We start from the raw sequence: 13,880 nt of genomic DNA on the forward strand, positions 1-13,880 counted from the left end.
ATTCCTCCAGGAATTCCTCCGGGGATTCCTCTAGGAATTCCTCCGGGGATTCCTCCAGGAATTCCTCCGGGGATTCCTCCAGGAATTCCTCCGGGGATTCCTCCAGGAATTCCTCCGGGGATTCCTCCAGGAATTCCTCCGGGGATTCCTCCGGGGATTCCTCCAGGAATTCCTCCGGGAATTCCTCCGGGGATTCCTTCAGGAATTCTTCCAGGAATTTCTCCAGGAATTCTTCCAGGAATTTCTCCAGGAATTTCTCCAGGAATTCTTCCAGGAATTCCTCCAGGAATTGTTCCAGGAATTCCTCCAGGAATTCTTCCAGGAATTTCTCCAGGAATTCTTCCAGGAATTTCTCCAGGAATTCTTCCAGGAATTTCTCCAGGAATTGTTCCAGGAATTCCTCCAGGAATTGTTCCAGGAATTCCTCCAGGAATTCTTCCAGGAATTTCTCCAGGAATTCCTCCAGGGATTCCTCCAGGAGTTCCTCCAGGAATTCCTCCAGGGATTCCTCCACGAATTCCTCCAGGGATTCCTCCACGAATTCCTCCAGGGATTCCTCCAAGAATTCCTCCAGGGATTCCTCCAGGAATTCCTCCAGGGATTCCTCCAGGAATTCCTCCAGCGATTCCTCCAAGGATTCCTTAGGTAGTTCCGCCATGAATTCCTTCAGAAATTTCACATCGATTTCTTCCGGAAATTTCTCCAGGAATTCCTTGGAGAATTCCTCCAGGGATCCCTCCATGAATTCCTTCGGGGATTCCTCCAGGAATTCATTAAGTAATTTCTCCATGAATTCATTCGGGAATTTAGTTGAAGGAATTCCTGGAAGAACTCCTGGAGGAATTCTTGGAAATTCCTGGAAGAATTCCTGGAGGTACTCCTGGAAGAATTCCTGGAGAAACTCCTGGAAGAATTCCTGGAGGAACTCCTGGAAGAATTCCAGGAGGAACTCCTGGAAGAATTCCTTGAGGAATTCCTGAAGAAATTGCTGGAAGAATTCCTTGATGAATTTCTGAACGAATTCCCGGAGGAATCCCTGGAGGAATCCTAGAAGGAATTCCTGAAGAAACCCCCGAAGGAATTCCTGGAAAAATCTTCGAAGGAATTCCTGGAGGAATCTCCGAAGGATTTCCTGGAGGAATCTCCGAAGGATTTCTTGGAGGAATCCCCGGAGGAATTCCTGGAGGAATCCCGGTAGGAATTCCTAGAGGAACTCCTGGAAGAATTACTGGAGGAACTCCTGGAAGAATTCCTGTAGGAATTCCTGGAAGAATTCCTGTAGGAATTCCTGGAAGAATTCCTGTAGGAATTCCTGGAAGAATTCCTGGAGAAATTCCTGGAAGAATTCCTGGAGGAATTCCTGGAAGAATTCCTGGAGGAATTCCTGGAAGAATTTCGGAAGGAATTCCTAGAAGAATTCCTGGAGGAATTCCTGGAGGAATTTCTGGAGGAATTCCTGGAGGAATTCCTGGAAGAATTCCTGGAGGAATTCCTGGAAGAATTCCTGGAGGAATTCCTGGAAGAATTTCGGAAGGAATTCCTAGAAGAATTCCTGGAGGAATTCCTGGAGGAATTCCTGGAAGAATTCCTGGAGGAATTCCTGGAAAAATTCCTGGAGGAATTCCTGGAAGAATTCTTGGAGGAATTCCTGGATGAATTCCTGGAAGAATTCCTGGAGGAATTCCTGGAAGAATTTCTGAAGGAATTCCTGGAAGAATTCCTGGAGGAATTCCTGGAGGAATTCCTGGAAGAATTCCTGGAAGAATTTCTGGAGGAATTCCTGGAAGAATTCCTGGAGGAATTCCTGGAGGAATTCCTGGAGGAATTCCTGGAGGAATTGCTGTAGGAATTCCTGGAAGAATTCCTGTAGGAATTCCTGGAAGAATTCCTGGAGGAATTCCTGGAAGAATTCCTGGAAGAATTCCTGGAAGAATTCCTGGAAGAATTTCTGGAGGAATTCCTGGAAGAATTCCTGGAAGAATTCCTGGAGGAATTCCTGGAAGAATTCCTGGAGGAATTCCTGGAAGAATTTCTGAAGGAATTCCTGGAAGAATTCCTGGAGGAATTCCTGGAAGAATTCCTGGAGGAATTCCTGGAAGAATTCCTGGAGGAATTCCTGGAAGAATTCCTGGAGGAATTCCTGGAAGAATTCCTGGAAGAATTTCTGGAGGAATTCCTGGAAGAATTCCTGGAAGAATTCCTGGAAGAATTTCTGGAGGAATTCCTGGAAGAATTCCTGGAAGAATTCCTGGAGGAATTCCTGGAAGAATTCCTGGAGGAATTCCTTGAAGAATTCCTGGAGGAATTCCTGGAAGAATTTCTGGAGGAATTCCTGGAAGAATTCCTGGAAGAATTCCTGGAAGAATTCCTGGAGGAATTCCTGGAAGAATTCCTGGAAGAATTCCTGGAGGAATTCCTGAAAGAATTCCTGGAGGAATTCCAGGAGGAAGTGCTGTAGGAATTCCTGGAGGAAGTGCTGTAGGAATTCCTGGAGGAATTCCTGGAAGAATTCCTGGAAGAATTCCTGGAGGAATTCCTGAAAGAATTCCTGGAGGAATTCCAGGAGGAAGTGCTGTAGGAATTCCAGGAGGAAGTGCTGTAGGAATTCCTGGAGGAATTCCTGGAAGAATTCCTGGAGGAATTCCTGGAGGAATTCCTGGAAGAATTCCTGGAGGAATTCCTGGAAGAATTCCTGGAGGAACTCCTGGACGAATTCTTGGAAGAATTCCTGGAGAAACTCCTGGAAGAATTCCTGGAGCAACTCCTGGAAGAATTCCTGAAGAAACTGCTGGCAGAATTCCTGGAGGAACTCCGGGAAGAATTCCTGAAGGAACTGCTGGTAGAATTACTGGAGGAACTCCTGGAAGAATTCCTGGAGGAATTGCTGGATGAATTCCTGGAGGAATTGCTGGAAGAATTCCTAGAGGAGTTCCAGAACAAATTCCTGGAGGAGTTCCAGAACAAATTCCCGGAGGAATCCCTGAAGGAACCTCCGAAGGAATTCCTGGAGGAATCCCCTAAAGAATTCCTGGAGGAATCCCCGAAGGAATTCCTGGAGGAATCCCCGAAGGAATCCCCGAAAGAATTCCTGAAGAAATCCTGGAATCTGGGAGGAATCCTGGAGGAATTGCTGGAAGAATTCCAGGAGGAATCCCCGAAGGAATTCCTGGAGGAATCCCCTAAAGAATTCCTGGAGGAATCCCCGAAGGAATTCCTGGAGGAATCCCCGAAGGAATCCCCGAAAGAATTCCTGAAGAAATCCTGGAATCTGGGAGGAATCCTGGAGGAATTGCTGGAAGAATTCCAGGAGGAATTCCTGAACGAATTCCCGGAGGAATCCCTGGAGGAATCCCGAAGGAATTCCTGAAGGAGCCCCCGAAGGAATTTCTGAAGGAACCCCCGGAGGAATTCCTGGAGGAATCTCCGAGGGAATTCCTGGAGGAATTCCCGAAGGAATTCCTGAAGGAATCCCCGAAGGAATTCCTGGAGGAATCCCCGAAGGAATTCCTGGATTAATCCCCGAAGGAATTCCTGGAAGAATCCCCTAAAGAATTCCTGGAGGAATCCCCGAAGGAATTCCTGGAGGAATCCTCGAAGGAATTCCTGGAGGAATCTCCGCAGGAAATCCTGGAGAAATCCCTGAAGGAATTCCTGGAGGAATCGCTGATGGAATTCCTGGAGGAATCCCTGAAGGAATTCCTGGAGGAATCCCTGAAGGAATTCCTGGAGGAATCGCTGATGGAATTCCTGGAGGAATCCCTGAAGGAATTCCTGGAGGAATCCCTGAAGGAATTCCTGGAGGAATCCCAGAAGGAATTCCTGGAGGAATCCTCGAAGGAATTCCTGGAGGAATCCCCGAAGAAATTCCTGGAGGAACCCCCGAAGGAATTCCTGGAGGAATCCCCGAAAGAATTCCTGGAGGAATCCCCGAAGGAATTCCTGGAGGAATCCCCGAAGGAATTCCTGGAGGAATCCCCGAAGGAATTCCTGGAGGAATCCCCGAAGGAATTCCTGGAGGAATCCCCGAAGGAATTCCTGGAGGAATCCACGAAGGAATTCCTGGAGGAATCCCCGAAGGAATTCCTGGAAGAATCCCCGAAGGAATTCCTGGAGGAATCCCCGAAGCAATTCCTGGAGGAATCTATGGATGGATTCCTGGAGGAATACCCGGAGGAATCCATGGAGAAATTCTTGGAAGAATCCCTGGAGGAATTCCTGGTGGAATCCTTGGACGAATTCCTGAAGCAATCTCTGGAGGAGTTCGTGGCGGAATTCTAGAAAGAATCTCCGGAGGCATTCCTGGAAGAATGCCCGGAGGAATTCCAGGATGAATTTTTGGAGGAATCCCTGGAGGAATTCCTGGAAGAATCTCTGGAGGAATCCCTGGTGGAATCCCCTCAAGAATTCGTGGTGAAATCGAATTTCAGGAGGAATTCCCTGAGGTTTTTTTTTTTGGGAATCACAGATAGAAATCTTGGAAAAATCACAAATTCAAATACTGGTTTTGAAATCCTAGAAGAAAAATGAGGACGAAATTTCAGAAAGAACTTTTAAGCGAATTCCAAAACTGCTGGAAAATTTGAAGGAATTGCTAAGAATTCACAAACAGCTTCCGGAAGAAAATCAGGAACTCTTGGAGGTTTGCCAGAAAGAGCTCCCGGAGGAATTCCCGTACTAATCACTAATCAACGCCACTTCATTTTGAAAATAGTTGCTCCTCACACTCAATTTGTATGATTTGTAACAATTTCCGGCGTCTCATCCAGTGGTCCATTCTAGCAACAGCTAACCGCCGTGTTCCGGTGATGGTTCCATAGAAATGTAGGCATTAGAATCCGGCAGGAACATCATCTAAATTCACACCAGCCCCAGCAGCCGCTCTGTTGTTTACATCTCGCACCTCGCACAAAATCCGAACAGCGCGAGAAACACCACTTTTCCTTGCGGAATAATTGGTCAGGGTATTTTTCCCAAAAGAAAAGTTGACAGCTGGCTTGATCGACACAATCATCACCACCCTTGTCACCATCATCATTGATCATCAAGTTCGTCGATTTTTCCGTTTCAGCTGAGTACCGCTCAAGAAATTTCGACAGGAAATCGTTTCTTGACCGTTTCTTGTCCTATCTTTTTACACAGTACTTATGAGGTGAGTATCACCCCTAAGTGTGTACAGCTCATTTTAGAAGCTCAACCTGAAAATATGGTATATGAAAAACAGTAAAGATAAATTTGACATTTATTAACAGTAAATTAAAGAACAATTACAATGGACAATTTATTTGAATGAACGACGTTTTCTTTACAAGATTAAGAAATTTGACAATATAATTAGTGCTGAAAAATTCATTTCGTCATATCTAAATTCAATCATCTACAGCTCATTTTAGAAGCTCAACCTGAGAATATCGTCTATGAAAAACTTTTGCGGCTAGACCAGTTCTGCAAGAAAGTCACGGCAAAACCGCCATTTTTTGGAATATTTAAGGTAAATGTCACGGACTACCTTTGAAAAATTCCAAATGATATTCACCATGAATATCATTGGCATTTTTCAAAGGTAGTCCGAATGACTACTTTGAACTTACGTTGGGTGAGTGCACTGCAATAGCAGATGATGTGTTCTGATGTTTCTCTCTCCTCGTCACAGAAGCGACTATTTGAGGTTTGGATTGCTCGGATCTTTTGTAGATGGTATCTGCAGGGGCAGTGTCCAGTTATTAGACCGGTGTAGATGTTGAGATCCCTTTTGGTGAGACCTAACCCGAGCAGAGTGAAATAGCTCAATAATAGCATATTTTGATACGGAGATCAAAAAGTGATATTTGTTTGTTTGAGAAAGTACTGAAAATAATATCTCAATTTTATTCCTGGAACATCATCATCATATCACATTTAGCTCTTGGTAAGATCTAACCAATAGCAGTGAGCTATTTGATTGATCTTCAAAAATCAAATTTTGCTATTGGTTAGATGGTTCAAGATCAAATTTTTGCTTTTATTTTCTGTACTTTTACCTCTTATCCACGCAGAAAAATGGCGCTTGTTTAAAACAATAAAACGCATGGTTGATTTTCAAACTGAGAATTTACTTATTCCAAAGTTATATACAATTGTTTTCATTTAGAGTTTATCGATAAAAACGACCGATTGCCATCATTTCATATAATGTCAAAAATTTCATTTGTTTCAACAACATAAAAACCATACACATGATCCGAAAGCTCTCACACATATATAAAATGCTTACCCCAACATCGCCACAACGAAGAAGGTGTAGCAAATCCATCACGCCAACTTCCAAGTGCAGCTTTGGCCGTGATGGATAACGCGCAGGTACTCATGACAGCATCCACAAAAAGTTGATCGGTTTCGCCTTTTTTGTCTTTTTTCTATTCGTTCTCCTCCCCATCCGTTTACCGACGGTTTAAAAATAGATTTCCGAGCTGCCGCAGTTGCTGCCGTCACCAACACAATCACATTCCGGGTTTGTTAGTGGCAAAAGTGCAGTCGTTTGAAACAATCCATTATTTCATGTTGAAAATACCATATCTGTTTGTTTTAACAAACTACATATAAAAAATATCGACAAATGAAAATATTTGTATTATCAAACAATAGAACAGTTCAGTTTAAACTAGAAATCAGTTTGTCGCTATAGTAAACTGAAAAATTGGTTGATTTGAACTAGAATTCAATTGTGTTTACAATTTATGTTTCTGCGTGTCTCAAACAAACCAATATCACATTTTGATCGTCAGTACTTGACCTCTGCAAGGGGAATAGTTTTTGGGTGTTCTTGGGGTTTATCGTTACGAGCCTTTTGAATTGGCTCGTATGGAGAAGTGCATTCCAGTTTGATGTGATTTGACTGACCATATATTTGTTCAGCTCCATTTTTACAGAGCAGTCTGAGATCCCGCAGAAGGGCTCTGGGCCAATGAACCTTCCATTAGATCCATTCCTGGATAGCTCATCAACAATCTCCTTTCCCTCTAGACCCGTATGTCCTGGGATCCATTATAGGTAGACACGATTGCACATGGATAAGTTTTTCAAAGCCAGAATGCATTTACACACTAGCTTTGAGTTATAAGCGGGGTTGTAAAATGTCACGGAAATGTAAAGGAAAAAATGTCATGACATTTTCTAGTTCCACCATTTTCAGTGCTATTTTCCGTCCGTGAAAGCAAACCTTCAAGAATGCTGGTAAGTTATGGTTAAATAACGATATCGTCGATAAACATTTGTTCACAGGGGCAGTGAAATTGGCAAATAACCAAACGACATTTATATGACATTTTTCAACCCTGCAGTTACAAGTGTAGTTATTAAGCGACTGAAGTGCCGCTTGGCTGTCAGAGAAAATGCATATTTTTGCAAATCTATACTTTCTCCAAAACAATTTACTTAAAACGTGGAAGTTTTTTTTAATAAATTGATGTACATTTGTAAGATAATTTGTTAGAGTTATTATTAAATTATTATTGAAATTGAATTTTAAGTTTGACCGTTGAAACTTCCTCTGTGGAAAAACCACATATAATGAATATCAACGAGACGAAAGATACGATAAGAACTGGTCAAGTTCTTTATCTGCAAATGAAGCGTCACAACAAAGTGAAAATGCGACCTAAAAGACGAACAACTTCACATTGAAAGAATCCCCTCTTCCTACTTAGTCCCTGTCAATGTTGTTGATACTTGAATTGAAATCACCAGCAGTATAAGCACAAAAACAAAGACCCGACATGAAAGCGAGACACAACATTTGCGAACAGAACATAGCACTACTTCCTTGCGGGCTATTTATTCCGATGACTTTCTTCTGGTTGTGCGTCCTAACTATCTCTAAAGATGCCGTCTGTTTTTGCCTGGTTCTCTAGAGTTCTCGAGATCGGGCGACCCATTTATCATCAAGCTGCTCGGCTGGCAGCAGCAACTCATTGCGATACTGATGATTTAAATTTAATAGACTCTGGTTGTTTTACTCAATTCCGTTTTTTTCCTGCCTTCTGTTTTCTGCTACGAGTGTAGTCCTGTTCTGCTACTGGTTTTATTTTTCATTGCATCGCCGCCATCGCTGTAAAATTGATTTATTTCCGCTTCTTTTGTCGGCCAAGTTTATTGCATTCAGTCGTCACCGCTGGCTAGTGCTAGGCGGCGGGCACAGAAATATGGTCCAATCCATCGATCGGATGCCGTTTTGTGGGGCTGCCTCTGCCTGAAGGGGTCATCCCCAAAGTGACCATTATTGGAATTTTTCGTCCTTATCTTTTAATTGAATCGCATCGAAATGATCAATGGTCAGCTTTTGAATGAGCGAGAGAATTTTTCCCAAGGAGGTGGCACAGATTTTTGTCGTTATTTTCGCGCATAAATTGTATCACAAGTGTCGGATTTTTCCAAGCGATTTTTTCACCAGGTTTCTTTTCTGTTTCTGTTCCAATTACAGGGCGCAGTGATGATGGTGTACGGACTCGATAACAGCACAGCCAACACCGATAAGCTGTTCAATTTGTTCTGTTTGTACGGCAACGTTGTCAGGGTAAGTACAGGTTACATTTCGAGCTTTGGGGGAGGGAGTAGTTTGGAAGAAACGTGACCGAAGCTTGGTTTTGTAAGGTTCGTTGTATTTGTTGCAATTATTTTGATAAATTGATTCTGAATTTAGGGTTCAAGAGTTTATGGCTAAGATCGAAGGAATCTCGCCTTGCCTGTTTTCAGTAAATTTGGATTTTACAGAAAAATACGAAGTTTTGTAATACATTTTTTCAATCCCTAGTAGCTGAGCACTATTTAAAAAATAATGTGCTTTCTATTTGCCTCTATTTGCTTACTAGCATATAAAGGCGTCGTAGAGAATTTATCTAAATTTTTCTGTTAGGACGATTCCAAGATTTCCTTCAGGGATTACGAAAAATTTCGTTTTTTTTTTTAAATATGAGGAATCCTCAAGAAAAGGCATCATACTCAGCGTCTCATAGACACTTTTTCGAATAAAACCTATTTTAAAACAACTTTTTTAATGTGCCAATCCAATTTGTAACGGAAACGAATGGTTAATTTTTAATTTGTCGTGGCGAAATTCTTGAATGATTTCTTGCAGAATTGATTGATTTTAACAAGAAAAGTTTTCGGCAAAGTAGTTCAAAAAATGTTTGTGGTATATGAGCGGAATTTTTAAAAAATTGATGGAATTAATGAAATTAATTTAAAATATTTTTGTTTTTCATCTGTATTAACGAGATTTTTAGCCCTAGGCTAGTTCATCTCGGGACCCACGCTTTACTTCCTTTCCGAAGGAAGAACTCACATATTGCGAGTTTGTCGGGAGTGGGATTCACGTGCTTTAACCATTACACCAGATCCGCTCCACGAATTCCAAATACATTTTTGAGAAAACTTGTACGGATTCAGATAACCATTTTTGATGCAATATTATTTTTACGGTTTCTGGTAAAACACACACATTATTGATGTGAAGAACTAGCGAGTAGGTTAAAATTCACGTGAGGATTCCCTGCAGCGTATTCAAAAAAAATCTCAGAAAAAATGTCTGAAGAAATTGTAAGAGAAGCAACCTATGGGAGTTTTTCATTAAAGAATCCCTCGAAACTTTTTGGAGGAACTCCCTAAAGGAGTTCTGAATGAAGTTCTGGAAAATCCCTGAAGAGAAATTTCCAAATGATTCCCAGAAAGATATTGAGAAAGAATCTCTTGACGAATGTATGTAGAATCCTAGAAGATTTTCTAATGAAATCCTCCGATGGATTCCTGGAAAACTTCATTATGCAGAAATTTTTTGAGAAAAAAATTTCTAAAGCATTCCTAAAAAATCCAAATGTCTCCCTAGAGAATATTTCCAAACAAATCCGTGGAGGTATTTCCGGAAGAATTTCAAGAGGATTCCTTAGAGAAACTTTCGAAGAATTTCTGAAACTAAATTTAAAAGATTTTGTTTTTTTTTCTGGTGGAAACTTTGCAGGATTTTAAGACGGAATCATTTGAGAATGACCTGAATAAATATCTAGAAAAATTTCTAAAGAAAACCATGCACAAATTTCTCAAAGAATCCCCGAGAAAATTCGTGTAGAAATTCGTGAAGAAATTTCTGAAGAATCAGTGCATACAAGATTTGAAAAAATCATCTACAGAAACCCCGTCATGTTTTAGCCAAAGAAAATTGAAACAAACACTTCGAAAAATCTTCAATTTTTTAAAGAATCTCTGGAGCAATTTCTTTCGAATTTTCTTTTCAAAAAATTCGTAAAATTATCTATATAAATAACGTTAGAAAAAATTTCTAGAGCAATTTGTAATGCAAACCTTTAAAACTTTTTTTAACCTTGGATTTTTCAACAATTTGCAGCACAACGTGTGCTCGTGGCATTAGATTCCAGATTTACATAGTAGAATAGTATGCCAAAGTTCATACAGAAATCTAAAAATAGATTTCCGAGCTGCCACAGTTGCTGCCGTCACCAACACAATCACATTCTAGCTTTGTTAGTGGCTAAAGTGCAGTCGTTTGAAACAATCCATTATTTTATGTTGAAACTACCAAATCTCTGTTTGTTTTAACAAACTGTCAAAAATCTCGACAAATGAAAATATTTGTATTATCAAACAAGCAATCCTTGGGGATATACCTGGTGGATTCTTTAGGCAATTCCTATAGTAATCCCTGAATAAATTCTGAAAATCTGTGATGGAATGCCTGCATTCTTAGAGAAAATATGTGTTGCCGCAGAAGTAGTCCAGCTGGCAGCCCTGTCACCCAGCGTTACTAAAGCGCTGGGACGGGACCTGTCAGGTGCTAGTGCAAATACGAAACCATTTGCCTGTCAAAAAAGACCACTTCTGATTGATCGATTTGACAAAAGCAGCGTTGTGCCGCGTTACGTTTGTTTACAAGAGGGCACTCTGTTGTTGAGTTAGCCGTGTTGCTAGTAGTCACGGGTTTTTTAAACCTCGTATGATTGATAATTAATAACTAACAACATTAATCGCTTTTCTCACTTTCTGTGCTGTTTTTATCCGGAACTTACATTGGTGAAATGAAGTGCAAAACGATACATTATGGGCGCAGTGATGTGTATCATTCTGGGCTTCATTTTAACTAATTTTCGAAGAATCCGAAGGTTTGCCGGCAGGGGATGGAAGTCTGTGTGTGAGATCCAAACGAGGAAGATCAGAAGATTGTTTTCAAAGTCATTCTTTGAAGTAGAATGCTAAATAAAAGTAGTCAACAAGTTTTGATTGATTTGCATATGAAAAGTGTTGACAACAGTTCTACAGCAGCCGTCGTCAAACACGGACGTGCACTCGGTCCTCTTTGTATTCAGCCTTTGCTGTGTTGTGAACCTCGAGCGCGCTTTGTTCTCGGTCGGTTACGGTCGATTGTCGCTGGTGCTTTTTGTACGCGTTTCGATATGAGTGAGATAATTATCAACACCGTGCAGTACCGTTTCCCCGCGGGAAGCCCACCGCCGTCATGGGAGGAAACAGCTCATTTTCTGAAGCAATTGGACACGGATTTGAGCTTGATGGAAGCTGCTTACAAAACAGCTCAAAATCGTACTTTGTACATCAAATTCACGACTTCGGAGGCCATGACGGAATCGTTGCAAAAGAACGTGGAACCACGGCAGTTTGTTTATGCAAACGGCAAGTCGGTGGCAGTGAAAATGTCAATCGCGGGTGCTAATATGCAGTACGTCCGTGTGTTCGACCTGCCACCGGAGCTGTCTGATGATAGTCTGTCGTTGACACTCGGGAAGTTCGGTGAAATAAATCATGTGACGCGAGAGAAGTTTCCAGCGGAATCGGGCCTCGGTCACATGTACACTGGTGTACGAGGAGTATATATGGATGTACAAAGGAGTATCCCGCCATCGATTGATGTTGGAGAAAGGAAGGCAAGGATTTTTTACGAAGGTCTTAAGGACACTTGTTTTCTGTGTGGAGGACTTGGACATCGGAGGGAGTCTTGCCCTCAGCGTCAAAACCGAAAACAAAGGGCAAATCAAGGACAAGGGAACTCGGTAGCTTGTTCATATGCTGACGTCGTGTCTGGACAAGGAAGCACATTGGAAACCCCAAAAATTGCGGAAGTTGAAGAGGAAGAAGTAATTGAAGTTCTGGAAGAAGACGACGAAGAATATATAGACGTGCCCACGGAAGTATCAGAAGCGGAACAAGTGGAAAACGTCCGAAAGGCGGCAACGGATGCTGAAAAGGAAGCGAAGCGTAAAGAAAGCCTGGAACAATTGGAACAGGTGGCTAGAGCGATCCATGATGCGATGCTGAATCCTCAAGCAAATCAACGGCGGGCCCAGTATGCTTCCTCAGCCTCAGGCTCCAGTTCAGGTTCTGGACCGAGAATGAAGGTCGCCAGAAAGTCTCGTTATTGAAGCCTCGATATAGCTGTTTTATATTATATTTCACATTATATTATATTTCAAGTTTTTCGGCTCTGTAGAGTTTTAAAGTAAACAAGCGAGCCTACCAAATAAACGATTAGATAAAAAAAAAAAAAAGTGTTGACAACACTAGAGCAACCCCCGTATGAACAGTAACAAAAAGAATAAGAGGGCTTGTACCAATGAGCTGTCACGTCCCGTCCCAGCGTCCAACAGGCGAGGTGTCGCGGCGAAACAAGTGACAGCTGTCACAAACAGTGAGCGAACTGTTAACGATTGGTTTCCGGTGATCATTCCACATTCTTTAGAGACACAGTCAGACAGTCACGGTACCGAAACGCGGTTTGCATTAACCAACTAAAATTGTGCATTTGTAGAATCAAACGTGTAGGGAGTTCAATAATTAGTGAAAGTGAATTTAGCGAGGAATTTAGTTTAACTTGCGTATTTGCTGAAATCTACATTGTAAAAAGTGTAAAGATCTAGTTCGGTAGCAGTTAAGGTGAGAATCCAAAGTGATTAGTTTGAGGTTAGCTTTTGCATTAAGGAGATTCTTATCAATGATTTTTACAGTCTAGTTCGCAGTTCGTTGCCCAAGTTAGAAGCCATTTCAATTATCGCAGGGTGAAAAACCTAAAAGGCTTACCGAATTGTAAGTTGGCTGTTCAAGAGAAAAAATGTTGAGCATACTTACCTATAGAGAATTATATTTACAGTTGAAGCGCTTATTACACGCTCTCAGAACCGGCTCGACTTTTATTCACCCTACCGTCCGCAACAATATGAGTTTTTTATATATCTTCATAGAAAGAAATCGCTGCCCTAAAAGAATCTCTGGAGAAATTCCTGGGGAAACCTCTTGAGGTATCTTGGGATGTTTTCCCGGAAGGTGATTGCCGAGATTAATTCCAGAATGGAATTAATTCCTACTTGAATTTCGGGATGAAACCTCTGAAAAAATCTGAAAATATTTCAGGGTAGGAATTCCTGAATGTATCTTTATCTGAATATACCCAGGTAACCACTAAGCATTTGGATAAGCCGTAGAGCAGACCGTATTAAGCATTTGAACTGCTTGCTGCCCTACATCATCAGTTCGAATGCATAGCTGCCTTGAAGTAGCATAAGCTGTGCTGCTCAAAAGCTTGTAGCTGTTAATTAGCACTTCAACTGCTTGAGGTGTTTTCGCCTTGAAGCATTCAGAATGCTTTTTAACTGCTCTTCAAATGCTAAGAGCAAAGAGTATGGAAGATATGTTACGTGTTTGATAACGCATGTTGTCTCTTTCTTACATAGTCTATGCCTCTATTGACATATTTGTACATCTGAGTTCCTTATTCATTTTTCCCTAGGGTTTTCCCGTACTCATCCAAAAGCTCCACAAAAAAAACATTGCTGCAGCTAGTTCAGATTAGGAACATGGCCATCGAACAATTAGCATGTATAATTTCGTCG

General features: G+C 41.5%; 1 protein-coding gene across 13 annotated transcripts in view; it reads left to right on the plus strand.

Moving 5' to 3' along the window:
* The window catches only part of LOC109422356 (heterogeneous nuclear ribonucleoprotein L), a 946,335-nt gene that overhangs the window by 897,300 nt on the left and 35,155 nt on the right, over positions 1–13,880 (plus strand). For all 13 annotated transcript variants that reach the window (XM_062860356.1, XM_062860355.1, XM_062860359.1 and 10 more), the window contains one exon: positions 8,456–8,548. In XM_062860356.1, the coding sequence (XP_062716340.1) occupies positions 8,456–8,548 (93 nt within the window). The remainder of the gene's footprint in view (positions 1–8,455; positions 8,549–13,880) is intronic.

This window comes from Aedes albopictus, chromosome 3 (genome assembly GCF_035046485.1).
Source record: "Aedes albopictus strain Foshan chromosome 3, AalbF5, whole genome shotgun sequence".
Classification (NCBI taxonomy): domain Eukaryota; kingdom Metazoa; phylum Arthropoda; class Insecta; order Diptera; family Culicidae; genus Aedes; species Aedes albopictus.